The 16,585-nt window shown below is 41.1% G+C and overlaps 2 protein-coding genes across 9 annotated transcripts in view; one reads left to right on the top strand and one right to left on the bottom strand.

Moving 5' to 3' along the window:
* myo9aa (myosin IXAa) overlaps nt 1-13,501 on the bottom strand; it is a 100,658-nt gene extending 87,157 nt beyond the window's left edge. For 5 of the 7 annotated variants that reach the window (XM_084941190.1, XM_084941429.1, XM_084941590.1 and 2 more), the window contains exon 1: nt 13,146-13,501. The gene's annotated coding sequence lies outside the window, so the exon portion shown is untranslated. The remainder of the gene's footprint in view (nt 1-13,145) is intronic. The other 2 variants (XM_084941267.1, XM_084941644.1) reach the window with 2 other exon arrangements.
* A 335-nt stretch (nt 13,502-13,836) lies between these two features.
* senp8 (SUMO peptidase family member, NEDD8 specific) lies at nt 13,837-16,325 on the top strand. Of its 2 annotated transcripts, none has more exons than XM_084941010.1 (2): nt 13,837-13,960; nt 14,985-16,325. In XM_084941010.1, exon 2 carries the CDS (start codon nt 15,012-15,014, stop codon nt 15,675-15,677), a length of 666 nt encoding a protein of 221 aa, XP_084797136.1. In that variant the 5' UTR covers nt 13,837-13,960; nt 14,985-15,011; the 3' UTR covers nt 15,678-16,325. The 2 variants fall into 2 exon arrangements, with proteins under 2 accessions (XP_084797136.1, XP_084797215.1); XM_084941089.1 differs by lacking the exon at nt 13,837-13,960 and adding an exon at nt 13,990-14,259.
* The last annotated feature ends 260 nt before the right edge of the window (nt 16,326-16,585 follow it).

Here is a 16,585-nt window from a genome sequence, read left to right as displayed (position 1 = left end):
CGGATGATTTTAAAGAGATGGGACAATGACATTGGCTCATGTCATTATCAAAAGGCACTCAGAAAACTGCAGTATCTGAACATGATCCATATGAATACCAAGTTACCTGCTTCCACTTACAGAAATGCAATCTCAAACCCATTGGCTATAATCTAACAAAACAGTTATTTTTCATATCGTGTATGTACACAAACAATGACCAGGTTGGTTGAAAACAGCAGAAATGCCAGAACAGTGAACAGAATAGCTGATGGCTGCTCAGAGTGAGGTCTAATTGCAAAATGCATAACATTATTATAAGAAAAGACTAATTTCTAATAAGATAACGTGACTGCACTTCAAAAAAAGGTCAAAGTTCAAGCTGTCCAGGGAATCTGCAACCTAACTGGTTGGCAGATGCATACAACCAGAAGGCTGTAATTTTAGCTTCTTATGCACTGACAGCAGTATGGTTTCAGGCATCTTGCATACCTTAACTAACTTGTTGTGGTCTCCGTTTCGACAACTGCTAATGACCAGGAAGCGGTGGCTCAGGTGTGGAACATGAGCTTCGGCCAAATATTCAGAGAGCCAGTTAGAATAGGAGGATAAAAGGATTGAAAGGTATAGATTCACAGAACGAGAAACTGAACTCAGAGAATTAAGGAGATACAGGAACAGGCGGCGAGAGACACGCAGAGAAGAGGATGTCGGCTTCCTGAAATCTTAGCTGTGGGAAAGTGAGAGTGAGAGCACAATAAAGGGAGAAGAGTGAGAAATGAAAAGGCAATGCTAACACCCAACTTGGAAAGACAACACTGTGGTGCCATTTATTTATTGCTACAGTTTCACAATTAACCTGATAGTTTATTATTTAATTTCTACAACTGAGAGCTTACGAATAGCACTGTCCTGAAACAAACAGGAGAAGCTACACTCTAGTTTCACATTAATGCTGAACAAAAAATGAATGATTTCCACTGAACTGCTTCTTAATCTTGTTAATCCAGGTACAAAGTTCACTGTGACTGTAGGCAGCACAGAATAAACCTTTCAGAAAGGTAAGAGCATGCCTTTGGAGCTTAAAGACTACACCAAAATCACACCGTATACAAATACAAAAAGATTTCATGACATCTGATTTGCAAACCAGTCTGTTGCAGATACTGCTACTGGGTTTTACAGTGTTGGATGCAGTTTTCTTAATCAACAGCCATAACCTTTGAATCATGGCGGTGGTACACTGAGATCATTCAAGTAAGTATGGATGCTGCATTTCCTTTCCACTTACACTGGAAATGTAGGATGTACACAAATTGATTTTCTTTTGTCATTCATAAGCTCAGCAGGGTTTTTTTTTTTACCCACCCAAATAATAAATTAGCTTAGCTAGCTTCGCTTAACAGAAACAGAGCAATCACATTTAAAACAAACTGTAGTATACTAAAACACTGCTTGGTTATGGCTCAATCACAGTAAGGGGGGGAAAAAACAAAAAACAATCACTCATTTCATCACTGTTTGTGAAGGAATTTGTTTTATATTTATGGATATAGTTATTTAATGTGAATTTCTGCGCATGTGGATGGCAACAAATTTGCAACAGATTTATGATTTTTGACAATTTGATTTAATTTTGAATTGCCATCTTGACCCATTTAACCAAACTGATAGCAGACTCTCGTCCTGCTGTTATATTGTCATGCTGACACACCAAGGTTGCTATTAAGATGCCAAGTGACTGCCAGTGGTCACAAAGCCAGTCCAAGTCTTCAAAGCAACTATTGCAACTAAAGCGGCTATTATTCTGGTGGTGCCGTAATTTCCTTTTATTTATTATAACTATTTTGTTCCAAACACAGCAGCCTTGTGATATTCACCCACCAAATGCAAAATCTACTGACTCTGTGATTGCTAATGTTGAAATGTACTTTTTATATCAACTTCTTTTATTATTAACTTTACCGTAATGAATGACAACTCAAGAATATCTTAAGAGTCTACAGATGATTATGTTTAGACAACAAAGGTGACAGACAAGTGGAACGGGTTACCATTCAAAGGGTTGGCTGATCGGACAAACTGCATGCATCGCCAGCTGATTTTACATCACACCGACTCCTAACACTTGTGTCTTACAAAAACACTTAAGTCAATGTCATCAAAAATGTGCTTAAACAAGTCCAGGCTGGACTCGCTGTCCATGCCATAATTAACAACGACTGACGACCAACTCCCTTCACATTAACTTCAGCTGAGCGCCAACAGGTGACATGACTGCCACAAAAATATGTCACTGGAGGAAACGCCATGTGCGTTTGCTAAATTAAGAGCCTCACTTTGCTATGCAGGACCTATTCTTGTTGTTCCCTGAAGGAGAGAGTGGAGGGAGAAACCAGAGGAAGGAAATTAATTCAGAGCAGAGCGGGAGTCTCAAGGACAACATTATTATAAAAAAAAAAAAAAAAAAACATTGTACGGTACTGTGTGCTCTGATATCTATGGTCTCTGCACATTCTGCACCTTTTCACTCGTCACCATTTTAGCACACTACATTTTAATTATTGTAAGGTGTGCTGCAGCAAATCCTAATCCATCCCGCTCCCCTTCAAGTTTCAAAGTTTCAGGTTCAAAGAAAAACCAACAAATCCACGAGCAAGGTTAAGTCAAGGGCTTTTAAATGACGAGTGGATTTATTTTAATGGACCCTCGTAAAACAGGCTGGAAGAAACAGGAACATGGACTCTCTTACAAAAAGGTTGTAGGTACTTTTTCATTACTATTAAATCTCTTGTGTTAGTGGCAACAAGTAATGACCGTGTCACGTTTTTGATTTACCTTTTTGGATGATTTTCCTCAAAATCAGTCAGACCAAGTGACCTGTTCAACTGCAGGCTGCTCTGGAGACTTGATATTAAAAAAGAAAGAAAATGCCACTGGGGGCCTCTATGAAAGCACACTAGAAAGAGTGGGAGTAAACAGCACCACTCCTCTGTTGTCGCCACAGAGAATTCCACTTCCTGTGTCCACTCCCCGGACAACGAGAGCAGCTTTGCGTGACAGGAAGTGCCGCACAAGGGGTTTCGACACAACAATACCATCACGCCATTGTTAATCAAGTTCCATTTCAGCTTTGCTTCTAATTTCATATTGATCTTTCAGTTACTTTATGAGCAGGAAACTCACTGCAACACAAGTTGGAACAAAAGGAGTTTTGAAGAAAAGTAGTTCAAGATTTCACATTGAGGACAAACAATGAAGTCACAGCTCATATACAGATTTGTTATATTCCAATTCAACCCTGTTTGCATTCACTTCAAACCAGGAGCGAGGGGGGAAAGGGAGACAAAGCAAGTTTTAGCACAGAAAGAGAGAACACCAATAAAGGAGAGGGTTTTGCACAATGCAACACAACCAGTCGGGATATTTTTGACAGCTGCGGCCCGCCACACAGTCGGGGCCGGTGTGATCAGGGTGTGAACTCTGCAATCAGCAGGACATCATTATTTTTTTCCCCACTAATGTTCTTTATTAGAGCATATGAGTGTAATTCCTCACATAAACAAAAGGATTCGTGAAATAATCTGTTCGAGCTTCATGCTCATGCTTCTGTTTCTAGAGTTCAGACGCAGTAGGTGAGCTGGCCATGTTAGCCGATAGTGAAACACCTGCTTGGAAACTTGTCCATGCATTCAATGGACGTCGTCCACAGTAGACGACATGATGGCATGGACTCCTCAGTTATCTTTTAGTAACTGTTCCTTTTTAAATGGTCCTTCACTCTGGGTTATGCAGGTGCAAGTAAGCTTTTCTCTGCCTCCTGCTCACATTGGCCTAAATCTGCTAAGGATAAGAGCATGTCTATTATCCATTCGTGTGCTTTTGATTGTTTCTTAACAAAGAACAGGAGCTGAAAAGCACAGCAGTATACAGATATGTTCTGCCTGGTGATAAACAGACCAGATCAGCGTTAGTCATAGTCATAAAAGTAAATAAATGTGAGTAATGTTTTATTAGTGTTATCGGTATCCAGCACTGTGAAGGTTTTTTCAAGGAAGCTAAAGGGGATTTCACAAAAAATGACTCGACACATAACAAAATTGCAGAGATTTTCTACAGAAATTTGCAGATGCACACTTTTAAACATTCCTGCTTTTGTTTTACTGAGGAACTTTCTACCTACTCACTATTTCAGGCTTTACAGACACATTATGGACCACATTATGAAGAAATCTGTTTGCAGAGACTACTTTGCCTTGGGCCAAAATGTTGAGTCTAAAACAAGGCCGTGTTCTTGGTCTGACCTCACATTTATATTTTATTGTTTTAGAGGGTGGAAAAATGTTTTCCCTTTCAGACTCCATTCTAGCTCTGGAAATATCAATATCACCCCGCAGTTTAGATTTGGCCAGCGACAAAGGAAAAGTACACCACCCTACAATAAAACGCGCCAGCCAGTGGAAGGTACATCATCAACAGCTGTTTGGGTTTTCGGTCTAACAGTTTCTTGGAAATCATACTACAAAAATGCTCATATGATCACTTTTGTCTCTCTTTTTACACCATTATGATTGGTAGAAATTTATGAGCTCAGAAAGCTACAGCATAACAATGAATGCCTGAAGTGAAACAACTGCATGGAACATGCATGGAAACACATGCACATGCCAAGTTTCACTTGAAATGAACATGAAAAGAAAAATAAGTCCTTCTGGAAGAAAGCCGTTCCATCTTGTAGCCCATCTTGGAAACACCCTAAGGCATTTATTCAAGTAGTTTTGACATTCCTATCCAATTGAATAAAGAGAAAACCTTAAAATTAATTAATGTACCAGGATTTTTAACAATTTGCAATATGCCGAGTACTGTAACAATTTAGCAACCACATGTTGCAGCCAATCAAAAGGCAGCCACAGAGTTTTTGTAGATGTAACGACATTGCGGGGGGGGGGGGGGGGGGGGGGGGGGGGGGGTTGAATTGTAAGTTTGTTTAGCTAATATTATCTCAGGAAGGAGGTGCATGAGATGAGCACTCTTGTTTTTAATATCCCCAAGTATTTTTAATTATTTAATAAAATATTGATATTTGGTGTAACAATGTAACATGTTGATCCCTATTAAATAGAATCACCAGTCAAATCTAATCTGTTATCTTCTCATATCAACTGGTCTTTAAAAAGTTCAGTAATAACTAATAAACTGGACAAAATGTGCTGGAGGCAAACAGCAGAGACAGAGGACGGGATATAGAGGAAGGAAGCAGAAGAGCAGCAAGATGGTGTGGGTCTAGGAGGCATCACTGACCCAGATTATCCACACTCCATTTCCCCCTCAGAAAGTCCAAACAGACCCATTCAGCTGCCCCTGGCCTCAGGGAAGACAGTGCTGGGAAGCAGTTAGGACACTAGCATGTTTCCTGAAGAACCATGTAAAGCACGTGATTCTGTTGTAAAGGCCAACCAGATGGTAGGCACAAAACATGTACTAAATAGGCACAGTATATATAAATACAATGGATAACAGTGTCACAGGGACTGGGATCTTGTCTGCAAACACAAACACACACTCTGAGGAAGAGATGCCAACAGGACTCATCTCGTCTTTCACAGCTGAGTGGAGATGAGCAATAATGACTGTAGCTGCTCAGAGAGCGTGGTGCCAAAATGCCCACAAGCTCATCGCAAATCAACGGTGCTTCCTATTTTGGATACCTGTGATCCAGTCGAGCATACAAATAAAAGGATACAAATATTTAGTTTTTGATATTAAGTCATACCAATGAATGTGTCATCTTCATGGTCAATTAGATCAAGTCTAGAGCCAAACTACTCCTTTGTGAGGCGTTGTATAATGATAAAGACAGGAGCCTTAAGGCCATTCAACACCTACACTGAGAGCTATTTCACTGAGAGACATCAAAATGAATCATGAAATACATAAGTGGGCATCAGCGAACAAAGGAAAATGCGACAAAGCAGCGCACCAGATCTGGACAATCTGAAACCTCACATGGAAAAACATGTAAGCAAGTATGTCAAACTAATCACAAAAACTTAAATAAACAAGCCAGTCTTCATACCCTTCAGGCTTTAATAGTTTTGGGGGTTTTTTAATGGTACATGTTGCACCTTTGTCTAAATGAAGTCGAGTGTTTTAGTTCTGTGATTTTTTTTCCACCCTGAGATCCATTAAAGTTACAAACATTTTGTCACGGACAAAGTGAAAAAGCAATTTCCAAAATCGTTTATGCAATGGAAACAGTATACGCCTTCACCAGCTGATAGTAATGACAGGTCATTAAGTCCAACTCTAGGTCTGAATGTTAAGCATCATTCTAAGCACATCTGTTTAGCGTATTAGGAAAAAACATGACCTGTAATTACAGGGCGGTGTTACAGAGGCTCTCACTGTCTTCTCTGAGGATGGGGGATGGCTCCTGTCTTTCTGCCTTGAACAGACCACAGGCTTTTTTGAAATCTGAGCCCAGCGCTGCAGTCAGGGCTGCAGCCACCAGAGAGAGAGCGAGAACTTGCAGCGTGATGATAACGCAAGTTTGGTTTCAGGCTTCAAGGGGATGACGGAAGATGTCGGTGATACTCTCTAGAGAGGCTACGTATAGTGTTACGACCTCCGGGTTAACTGCACACACAAAGTGTTAAGAGAAACCAAGCAGAGTACCCTTCCAGTGTTAATCATTACTAAAACTGTGTGTTCACGCTATTAAAATGACTTTTTGGAAATGCTGGACATTTATTTAACAGCTTCCTTTTTTTCTTTCATTTCTTGAAATACCCCCTGACAGATCTGAAATATGCATAAACATGCATGGTCTTGTTTTATTTACTGCACTTTTGTAAATGCGCACGAGCACAGTAAAGCACGAGACACATGAGTTTGTAGACAAGAAGGGACAAGTACCGAGCCCCTACGGTGAAAAGCAATATATTCTCTGTTTATATTGGTCTACTGAGAAAACAAACTTGGATATATCATCATATTCTCTGTAGAGTTCATCCCCTGTGATAATAAAAAAAAAAAAAAAAACTGGTGCAAAAGCATGAGTCTACAAAGAGGCTGTTACCCTTTGATTCTTCTGATGAAAGTCTGCAAAAGCCAAACTACCACCAAAAATAAAAACATGAAACAATTTGTGAGCTCATTCTGACCTGAACTCTCCATCCAAAACTAGGACAGCAGGCATTTAGAGGGTACTTTCGTAGCTCACCTGCTCAGGAGAGCAAAGGTATTTGCTCCACTCAAACAGCTTCACTGATAAGTGGGCTCTTTCAGGCAGAGTGGAGGACTTGTGCTTTGTGGAGACAATAAGGACCCTGTAATCGTCTCCAGGGCGTCCAACTGGAGTCGTTTGACCACACCACTAAGCCAGCGCAGTGAATGTGTGTGATGAAACGCATCAGTGGCTAATAAGCATGAATGCAGGTGGGCGCCAAAGTAAACAAGCAGGAACATTAAACCGAACACCGAGGAGATTCAGTAGAAGTATCTCATTCTTTAATCATACATGATCTCTAAGATTATATAAACTCTGCTTGTTGAGACTGAAACGTCAGGACAGGAGTACTTTAATCATGACAAAACTCTGCTTTTTATTTTCTTATAGACACACAGCCCCTCAAACTTACTCAAAATATACAAAAACTTTCTTATGTAAACAAGAGATACATGAATGTAGCAAGTTGTTATCCATCCAGTTTATTATACTTGTTTATACTGACTGGAACTGTATTTTACAGCATATGAAACTGCTTACCCAATTCAGGGTCACAGAGGGGCCTGGAGCATATCCTAGCTGCCTAGGGTAAAAGACTATGTACACTGTGGACAGGTCGCGAGCCTGTCACAGTGCCAACAGAGAGTCAGACATTCATTTGAATTCACATCCACACCGTTTAACCTATAGTTAATTTAGAATCACCAATTCACCTAAGCCCACTACCCTACATGTCTTTGAACTGTGGGAGGAAATCGGAGTACCCAAAGAGAACATGCAAACTCCACACAGAAAGCCTTCCTTCAAACCCAGGACATTCTTGCTGTGAAGCAACAGTGCTAACAACCACGCCACCAAAACTGCCCAGTGATCCGATTATAATCACTAACAAATAAAGGAATCATTGTATGTCTGTTTACTCCATCCACTCATCTGAGCCATTTCAAACTGGGCAGGTGTCAAGCTGGGGACACGGGTAAGTACTAGAGGTGGGAATCACCATACATCCCACGATACGATATTATCACAATACTTAACGCACGATACGATATTATCACAATACTTAACGCACGATACGATATTATTGCAATTTTTTAAAATATTTTGCGATATTCACATTCTGTACATAAAGGTAAACTTTATCAATATTCATTTTATCTAATATCAAAGTCTCGCACTCAGTCTTTCTCTCATCTCAGTCAGTTTTATTGTTGACAAACTGAACGGTTTGTATTACAGTCTAGTCCAACTTAACTGAATGCAACCATCTGGTACAATTATAGCTATTCTGAACTATGCAATTTGTGAAAACTATGCAGCCCCTTCAGCAACTGAAGAATTTGAAAGTAAATTAAAACAAAATATAATTTTACATTAAATAAAAAAGTTTTAAACTTAATTAAAATAAAACATGTCTTAAATTAAAATAAGTAAACTGTCATGTTTATTGCTGCCATAAAAAAAGTTAAACACATTTGGACAGTGAAGGATTCTTGCTCAGAAAAAGGATCAACATGCTCTGAAGTCAGAGCATGTTCCAGTCCACAAAAACTTTTTTTGTAACAAAATATCGATTTCTGCTGTCCCTGTATCGATACATTATTAGCAAACAAAATATCACGATACTACACAGTATCGATTTTTTCCCCCACCCCTAGTAAGTACCATACTCTAATTTTCATCAGTAAGATCAGGTTCAGACCCCTGCAGCTAGTCCGTGGGACAGAGCCTGGAACATCTTTGGCTAGGTATTACCATCAAATACATCGCCATTTATTATAGGCTCTTAAGGGGTGTCCACACAGGAAGTAACTAGCAGATATGTGGTGACCAGAGACCACAGAAAGCTGTTCAATGATTTGAAGCAACAATGGGTGACGCAAAGAGGAGTTTCTGAACTTCAAACGGAGCAACTCAAGCACAACTAGTTATTTTTATGATACAGCTGACTGACATATGACAGGATCGTAAATAGACAGCCGTTACCTAGGATGTCCATTAGCAGCAACAAAGCAACGCATGACAAGCACATCTTTTACCTGTGCATGTGCCCCCCCCACCACCTTTTTTTCATAAATCTGAGTTTTTGGTTGCAGCTGTCATGTCAAAATAATCAAAGATTCCAGAATTACAACCATCGCTGTGTGCCAGTGAGTGTGAAACGAGGCAACACTTAAGAGCACAGTTTCATAGCTAACAGATACACTTAAGCATAATCTCTCAGTAGCCTACATCATCTTCTCATTTACTGCGCTGATAACTACAGTAAAGATTAGACAGCAGAAGAATGCCAGCCATTAGTGAGCATGTCTCGGACTGCATTCGAAATCCACCTTATCGCAGCCTGTTTGCTGTCTGTTACCCACGGCTATCTCCGCTCTTCCTCCCCTTCTGCCTCATTCTGACAGTGAACAGACTACTGTAAACTGCCAGGATTTGTCACAGATAACAACGGCAGTGTAGTGCAAAGACAGAACTTTAAACTTCATTTCTTCCTGTCCTCTGGACTGTCCAGCAAACCAGCAATAACAATTCATAAATCATATTTCTCTAAGGTTTTAATATTATATTTGGCGCTGGTTAAATATCCAAATCTATTGTAATGTTGTCTCCTTCTGATATAACAATATTCAAGGCTTTAAGAAAATGATAAACTCAGTCAGTTCAAAGTTTTAAGTGGTTTCGAGGTAGGACCACTCTGTAGGTGGACAGAATTGTGTAACATTACACAACAGCACATGCCTGGGGATTAACCATGGGCTCTGTACAGTCCGTACCATGAGGCTGCAGGGGGCCAGGAGCTATTGTCACAGCTGTGTCACAACACACACCCACAAATCCACAACTTTAGTTTCCTGCTTATAGTCTTCTGTCATCATGCACAAGTTTTGCAGATATACTGCTGTACTTTGACAAAAGTAGAATTCTGAAATTAGTGTTTCTATGGGGCTTAAACTCTGTGTTTTGTTTTTGTGCTCTAATTACAATTTCCACAATCCGTCTAAACCTTAAAAATTCAAATAATAAATTAGGATGCAAGTGAGAATCCCTATTCACATACTTATTCATTTAATTAAAAAAAAAGAAACCACAAAGGTTTTGAACACTTTCTTCTCTGTCCAAAACAAAGACACAGAGGATTTAATTTAAAAGGATACAAAGTGAGCTTCCAGCAAGCCCAGTGCTGTTTGTTCACTCCGTTTCCCCATTGTAAAGGATTAATTAAAGAACAAGTTAGGCTTTTTTCACATAAACAAAATTGCAAAGAGCAACACAATGCACTTTCTTCTCTCTCCATCTCACTCCAACTACTGTTAGCACCGGCGAATTAATGAGGGGAAATGCAAAACGTGGGGAAGCTGAGCCTGTGAGGCCAAAGCCACCCTCATATAATGGTGTACTAAAGAAAGGAGAGCTTTGTTCAGTGCAACACAAGCAGGTTCCTCTTTAATGACTTCATGTGCATGCCAATCACTTGCGCCACACAATCTCAAAACGCAGCCACGCCACTTTTCAGGACATGCCGAAGTTTTAAGCCTGCAGCATGTGACTGATAGCAGCAGGTAATTCAGTCCAGCAGGTAACACCTCAGGGGATGATAACTGGGAGGTTATGCTAGAGTTTAGAGGAACGGTGCCCATGGGAGATCACAGGAGCTCTGGTGGATGAGCAAAGAAGTAGTCACAAGACAAAGGGGTTGTTAGTTCTACTCTCAAGAGAACAAAACAGCAGAAACAGCATCTATGAGCTAGTGGTAACTCATTGTTTTAAGCACATCACAGTTACAGTCTGTGGGTGTTTAACAGCAGCAACTTTGTTGTTGCTGGTTATTAAGATCTGTGCATGGCAAAAATAAAACGTGTTACGAGGAGGTCTTTCAAACGAAAAAGGGCAAGGGTAAGTAAAGATTCGATCTTAGTGTTACGCAGACCCCAATGACATCTTGAAAGCCAAATAATGAGCTACTGTATTATTTTTTCAAATGATTTAATTTGCCCAAAAAAAAAGCTTTAAATTATACATAAAAAAACAGTCACTTCCCACCCTGTGCAGCTTCTGCCATCACTCTTTGAGATGTGCAACTACTGTGAACTGAAAAATCCTCTGAGAAGCTAAAACTGTTCAGTTTCATTTTCCAAAGTTTCAATTTCAAAGGCACTGAGTTCAAGTTAGACACAAGGAGGAGGGCTAAAGGAAGGCCACACACTGGCTCTTCTTATTGGAGAATGACAGTCAGCACTGACTAAGCCCCAGACTGTAGCGATCAAAAGAACAGCTAAAACTTAGCATGGAGCAACACTACTTGCATATGAAGGTTTGCGATTTCGTAACTCGTAACCTTCAAAAACTTAAAAACATTTCTTTAAAGTATTCCTAGTAAACCACAGACTGCCTCCAACAGCAGCAGTGGTTAGCTCCTCTGAAGAGCTCAAATCTGAGCCCTAAGCTGCTAAATCACAGCTTCAATCTTTCAGGTGGTGTCTGCGAGACCATTCACTGCACACCGATATGATACAAAACTGAGGCCGGTCCTTTAGAAATAGCAGACAGAGGGGTCTGTGGGGTGTCAGATGTCAACAGGGACCAGTTGCTGGAGTCTCAGCCCGGGCTTCCTCTCGTGCTGCAGCAGCTGTGACTTCTCAGACCTCACATTCCTGCAGGACAGGCCCACTTTACCCTCATCACCTGTGCTGATCTGAGGGCAGGACAGGCTCTCAGGGGCACCTCACCCATAGCAACATGAATTTAAGTCATTTACCTTCCTTCCTTTTTTTTAAACAATAATCATCTAGCACAAAAATGTATATTTTAAAATGATCATAGAAATAAAAGTCCGTTAGGAGCATCCTTTTTGCACAAATTGGATGATCTTCTGGTGACATTTGTCCATTCATAAAAACGGTATAAAAATGACTTAATGTAATCGGTAAGCACAGCAGATCAACTCACCAATAACTTAAAAAAAATTAGGCTATAGTCTCTTAAGGTAAACTATAGTAACTATACTATAAAATCGATAAAACCCACTCAGATGCACTCAAGATACACAACCAGGCGATCCCTTGTAAAATCTGTCTTAAGTCAGCTCTCCATCCACAAACACACGCACACACACAGAGAGACACAATGCCCATGATTCAGCAGCTTCTTCACCCCATTAGACCTCCCTGTACAATTACAGCTGCTTTGCAGTGCATATTGCCTTCAGTGCATTATAAGCTGCTCTGTCTGACTTCCACTAAATAATACATGTAACCACTTACCCCACCCTGCCGCAGTAATAGCTCCCATTTCTGCAGGACCGTGAAAACATAATACCTGGTTTATGTCGCAGTGACATATTGTGTACGGTTTCATGTACGTATATCCTATTTTTGCAGTCTCAATCTTTGCATGCATTGGTGTTCCCCTATGTTTTTTGCAAACCTTGTTTGAGTCTGTAATGGATAAAAAACGACCCCTGTCAATGGTTTGAAGATAAAAATGAGCCCTTTGTAATTTGTATTGTGCACTATCACAAATAAAATGAAAGAATAAATTAAATCCAGCCTGCGTTTATCATGTTACATGTGGTTGTTATTCTTATAAACTGTCCTTCAGCCAGCTGAAGCTCTGGAGTAAGCACTCTCTGTAGTGTGAAATGACATCTCAGTGAGGAGCAGCCAGAACTTTTTACAGGCTCACATCACACACACACAGCTCTGACAGAGACTCCTCACTGAACAAAAGCACCGACTGAGCACCCCAAAACACACACACAACTTAAGTCTGCCAACTGAAAACAATGCTGCAAATGAGTGCAGGTCATAAAGTTTCTTACGGACTATAACTGAATCATAGGTTCACTAGCAGCTTCCAGCCAGACGCCTATCGTCCCACAGCGGGGCAGCCCAACGCACCACAGTGTATAACTATCACTAAACATCACTCTTACCTCCAGACGTGAGCTGTAAAGTCAATTTAAAGTGGCACTCGAGTTTTCCCGTTTCTTGTCAGGCTTGACCGTGGAGCTACACACACTTGTAGCCACGCAAAAAATCACCAAGTCTCTATTTAATTCCCTGCATTCCCACTGAATTAATTTGCTTTCTTCTCACTCGCCTCACTTGCCTCTTAGCAAAGTCCTCGAAAGTCAACTCCGTGTTAAAAACCTACGCATTTTTTTCTTTTTCTTTTTATCCGAGCATGTTCGCAGTTTGAATCCAATTAAACAGCAGTTCTTCGCTGCTCGGTCGCTGAAAACTCCTCTCCGTCTTGCTAATCAGTGCGGCTCAGCATTGCGCGTTCACGCCGCTGATGGGAGGGGAGAAAACACGGAGGGGGGAGGGGCGGGGCGAAGCAACCGGAAGTACCCTGAAACACACAGGGCAACAGTAACCACACTGCACCTCTCGGTTTCCGATAATGGATTATAACCTTTGGGGGTCATGTTAGAGTTTAAAAAAAGACTAACATGACGGAAATTCACTTGATTTTAAAATACGTGGTTTTATCTCGCCTTATTCGCTGTAAAATACAAAGAAAGACACTTCTCCTATGCTTGCATGTAACGACACAGAATGTCAGTTTTTCAGTAACGCTCACGTGCCCATAACCGAATGCAAGGAGCCAATCACAAGCAAGCTTATCTCCACCCCACTGTCGCAAAATGTTACGGTCTTCTCGCCGCGATTTACGATAGTCATTGCAATGAGGGGCTTCACCGCTCGTGTTTTCGTGGTACTTTTAATTTGAATGTGTCATTTACAGGTAGGACACTTAACGGACACTGTGTATTTCAGTTTGGCAGCCAACGGTTAATGTGGCGCATGCTCAGTCTGCTATTTAACTCAGTTTTTTGGCTACGAGTGACGCTAAAAACTGTCGGTTAGCGAGCTCAAGCTAAAAACGCAGGCTCGATTGAGCGGAGAGCTGCCTGCTGAAGTAAACGCATTGCAGTAATGTGATGCTCCGCAGTGGATTCCCGGCCCAGCAAAGCGCTACTGTAACATCTCTGAAAATAACCTGATCGGCCAGTGCGCTAAAACGGCTCCAATTAATGTGTCTGAGTGAGTAATAAAGCAAAGTAGCGAACAGAAAGTCAACAAGGATCCCAGAAACAGGCAGCCTGCTTTAGCTTCAGTGAAGTTTAACAGTTTGTGCGAGTTGCTTAAATGAACACAGACTGTGACTGCGTTTGAATCACTAGTCCAGGATGAGATCTGTGAAAAAAAGCTTCATGTTTGAAACCAGTGTCAGGCTGTACTGGCCAACTGGCATCAGAATGAAGTGAATGAAGCCTTTTGCATTCTCTAAGAAACACAAATGGTGCCTTTAAATTCGTCAGATTGGTCCCCCTCCCTGAACCTGTTTCTACTGGAGCTTTCTTCCTGTTAAAATTGAGTTTTTCCTTCCCACTGTCGCCCAGTGCTTGCTCAAAGGGTGGTCGTCTGATTGTTGGGGTTTACTCTCTATAATTGTAGGGTCTTTAACTTACAATATAAGGCTCCTTGAGGTGCAGTAGTTGTGATTTGGTGCTGTATAAATAAAACAGAATTGAATTTATTCTGTGAAATTACTGCTCTGCTGAGTAGATGATCAACAGCTGCTAAATAATATTGCTTGTGAGATCACAGCATCCTTAAGGTAGTATGTGCTGATTGAACCTATTGTAGAAAAGAGCAGTACGAGACAAAGAAAAGCAGTTCTCATATTAAAGAAAACACGAGCAGTAAATTTCCGACGAATGAATTAGCCGAGCCCTAAGCATTAAAGCGTTTCTGTGTATTTTCAGATTGACACACTCTGACTGCTCTGGAGGATGGATCCTGTAGTGCTCAGCTATCATGACAGCCTGCTGCGGCGCTCTGATGTCTCTCTACTGGAAGGACCTTACTGGCTTAATGACCAAGTCATTGGTTTTGCTTTTGAGTACTTTGCTGCCGAGCGCTTTAGAGTCCTGGGGGAAGCCGTTATCTTTATCAGCCCAGAGGTCACCCAGTTCATCAAATGTGCTTCCTGCCCTGATGAGTTGGCATTGTTTCTGGAGCCACTGGATCTTGCTTCTCGTCGCTGGGTCTTCCTAGCAGTGAATGACAACTCCAACCAGACCGCTGGAGGGTCCCACTGGAGCCTCTTGCTTTATCATCACAACTCCAACCACTTTGCCCACTATGACTCTCAAAATGGCAGCAATTCACTTCACGCACGGCGCATCGCCAGCAAGTTGGAGCCTTTCCTGGGCGCAGGGAGGAAAGCGCTGTTTGTCGAGGAGCCCTGCCCATCCCAGCAGAACAGCTATGACTGTGGCATGTATGTTATCTGTATTGCCGAGGCCTTGTGCGAGAAGGCCCGGGTGGAGGGCTCGCCACGCCTTCCTGTGCAAATGATCACCCCAGCCTACATCACCCAGAAGAGGGCCGAGTGGTGCAGACTGATCCAGAGCTTAGCTCAGAATGACCTCTGCTGCTCACTGTCTTTCCCTTAGCACGTCGATTGCCCCGCACTGTATGCAGAAAAGCTGTCACCCCACATATCTACTGCTGGAGAATCTGAATGCACTCCCTCAATACAGTATATAACTATATATATGAAATCTATTTCTATTACAGTCTCCGTCATACTCCATTATCAAAAAAGAGTTAAAAACATAAAGAAATGCTTCAAATATTTAATGACTTCAGAGAACCATTGGTGTCGTGTATATGCACAGAAACAAAAAGTATGTAAACAAGAACACCAGCATGCCTATAAAACAGATTTTCTCCTGTGTACATATTGAGCGAGGATGTCATGGAAGAGGAGGCACAGACTTTTTTTTCTCCATTTTCTGAGTTTGGAGCGAATGTAGAAATGTTTACACAGATTATTGCTCAGGGTCATTTTAAATGAACTGAATTGACAATAAGAATGTGCACATGAACTCTGGCTCCTACTTTTGTCACACAGTCATTGTGTTCGTCAGTTTGAACGTGCGTACTTTTAGTTTTTGAGATAATTTGAAGAATTCCTGCTGTATGAGGGCGCCGACGTGCTGTGAGTGTTCATGGAACAAAGGGCAGAGTTGGGTGGTGGAATGTATCGAGCTCACTGTCTGTCGAGCTAATAAATGTGACTCTTGTCACATTTTTGTTGACACAGTGGTACAATTATTTATTGTTTTTAATTTTCTTTCTGTTGAAATTTAAGTCATTTTATGTCAGAAAAGTTAACTGCACGCTGGTTTACAGGCGGTTACATCACTGAGGAAATTACATTTGCAGATTTACTGAATCTTAAATGTGTGATTTGTAGATCTTCTGTGTTATTGATTGCCGAAGTGTTGCAAGCACTATACGCAGGGTATCATAAAATCTGGCACCCAAATGTTTATCTGCTTTTGAATACCTTAAGTTT

The sequence above is a fragment of the Perissodus microlepis genome, chromosome 1, assembly GCF_051167445.1.
Source record: "Perissodus microlepis isolate ML-2025 ecotype Zambia chromosome 1, ASM5116744v1, whole genome shotgun sequence".
Taxonomy (NCBI): Eukaryota; Metazoa; Chordata; class Actinopteri; order Cichliformes; family Cichlidae; genus Perissodus; species Perissodus microlepis.
This window is presented reverse-complemented; position numbering and strand designations above follow the sequence as displayed.

Bases quoted from the DNA above. Each gene is read 5' to 3' on its own strand.
- senp8 (XM_084941010.1), top strand. From the start codon at position 15,012: ATGGATCCTGTAGTGCTCAGCTATCATGACAGCCTGCTGCGGCGCTCT.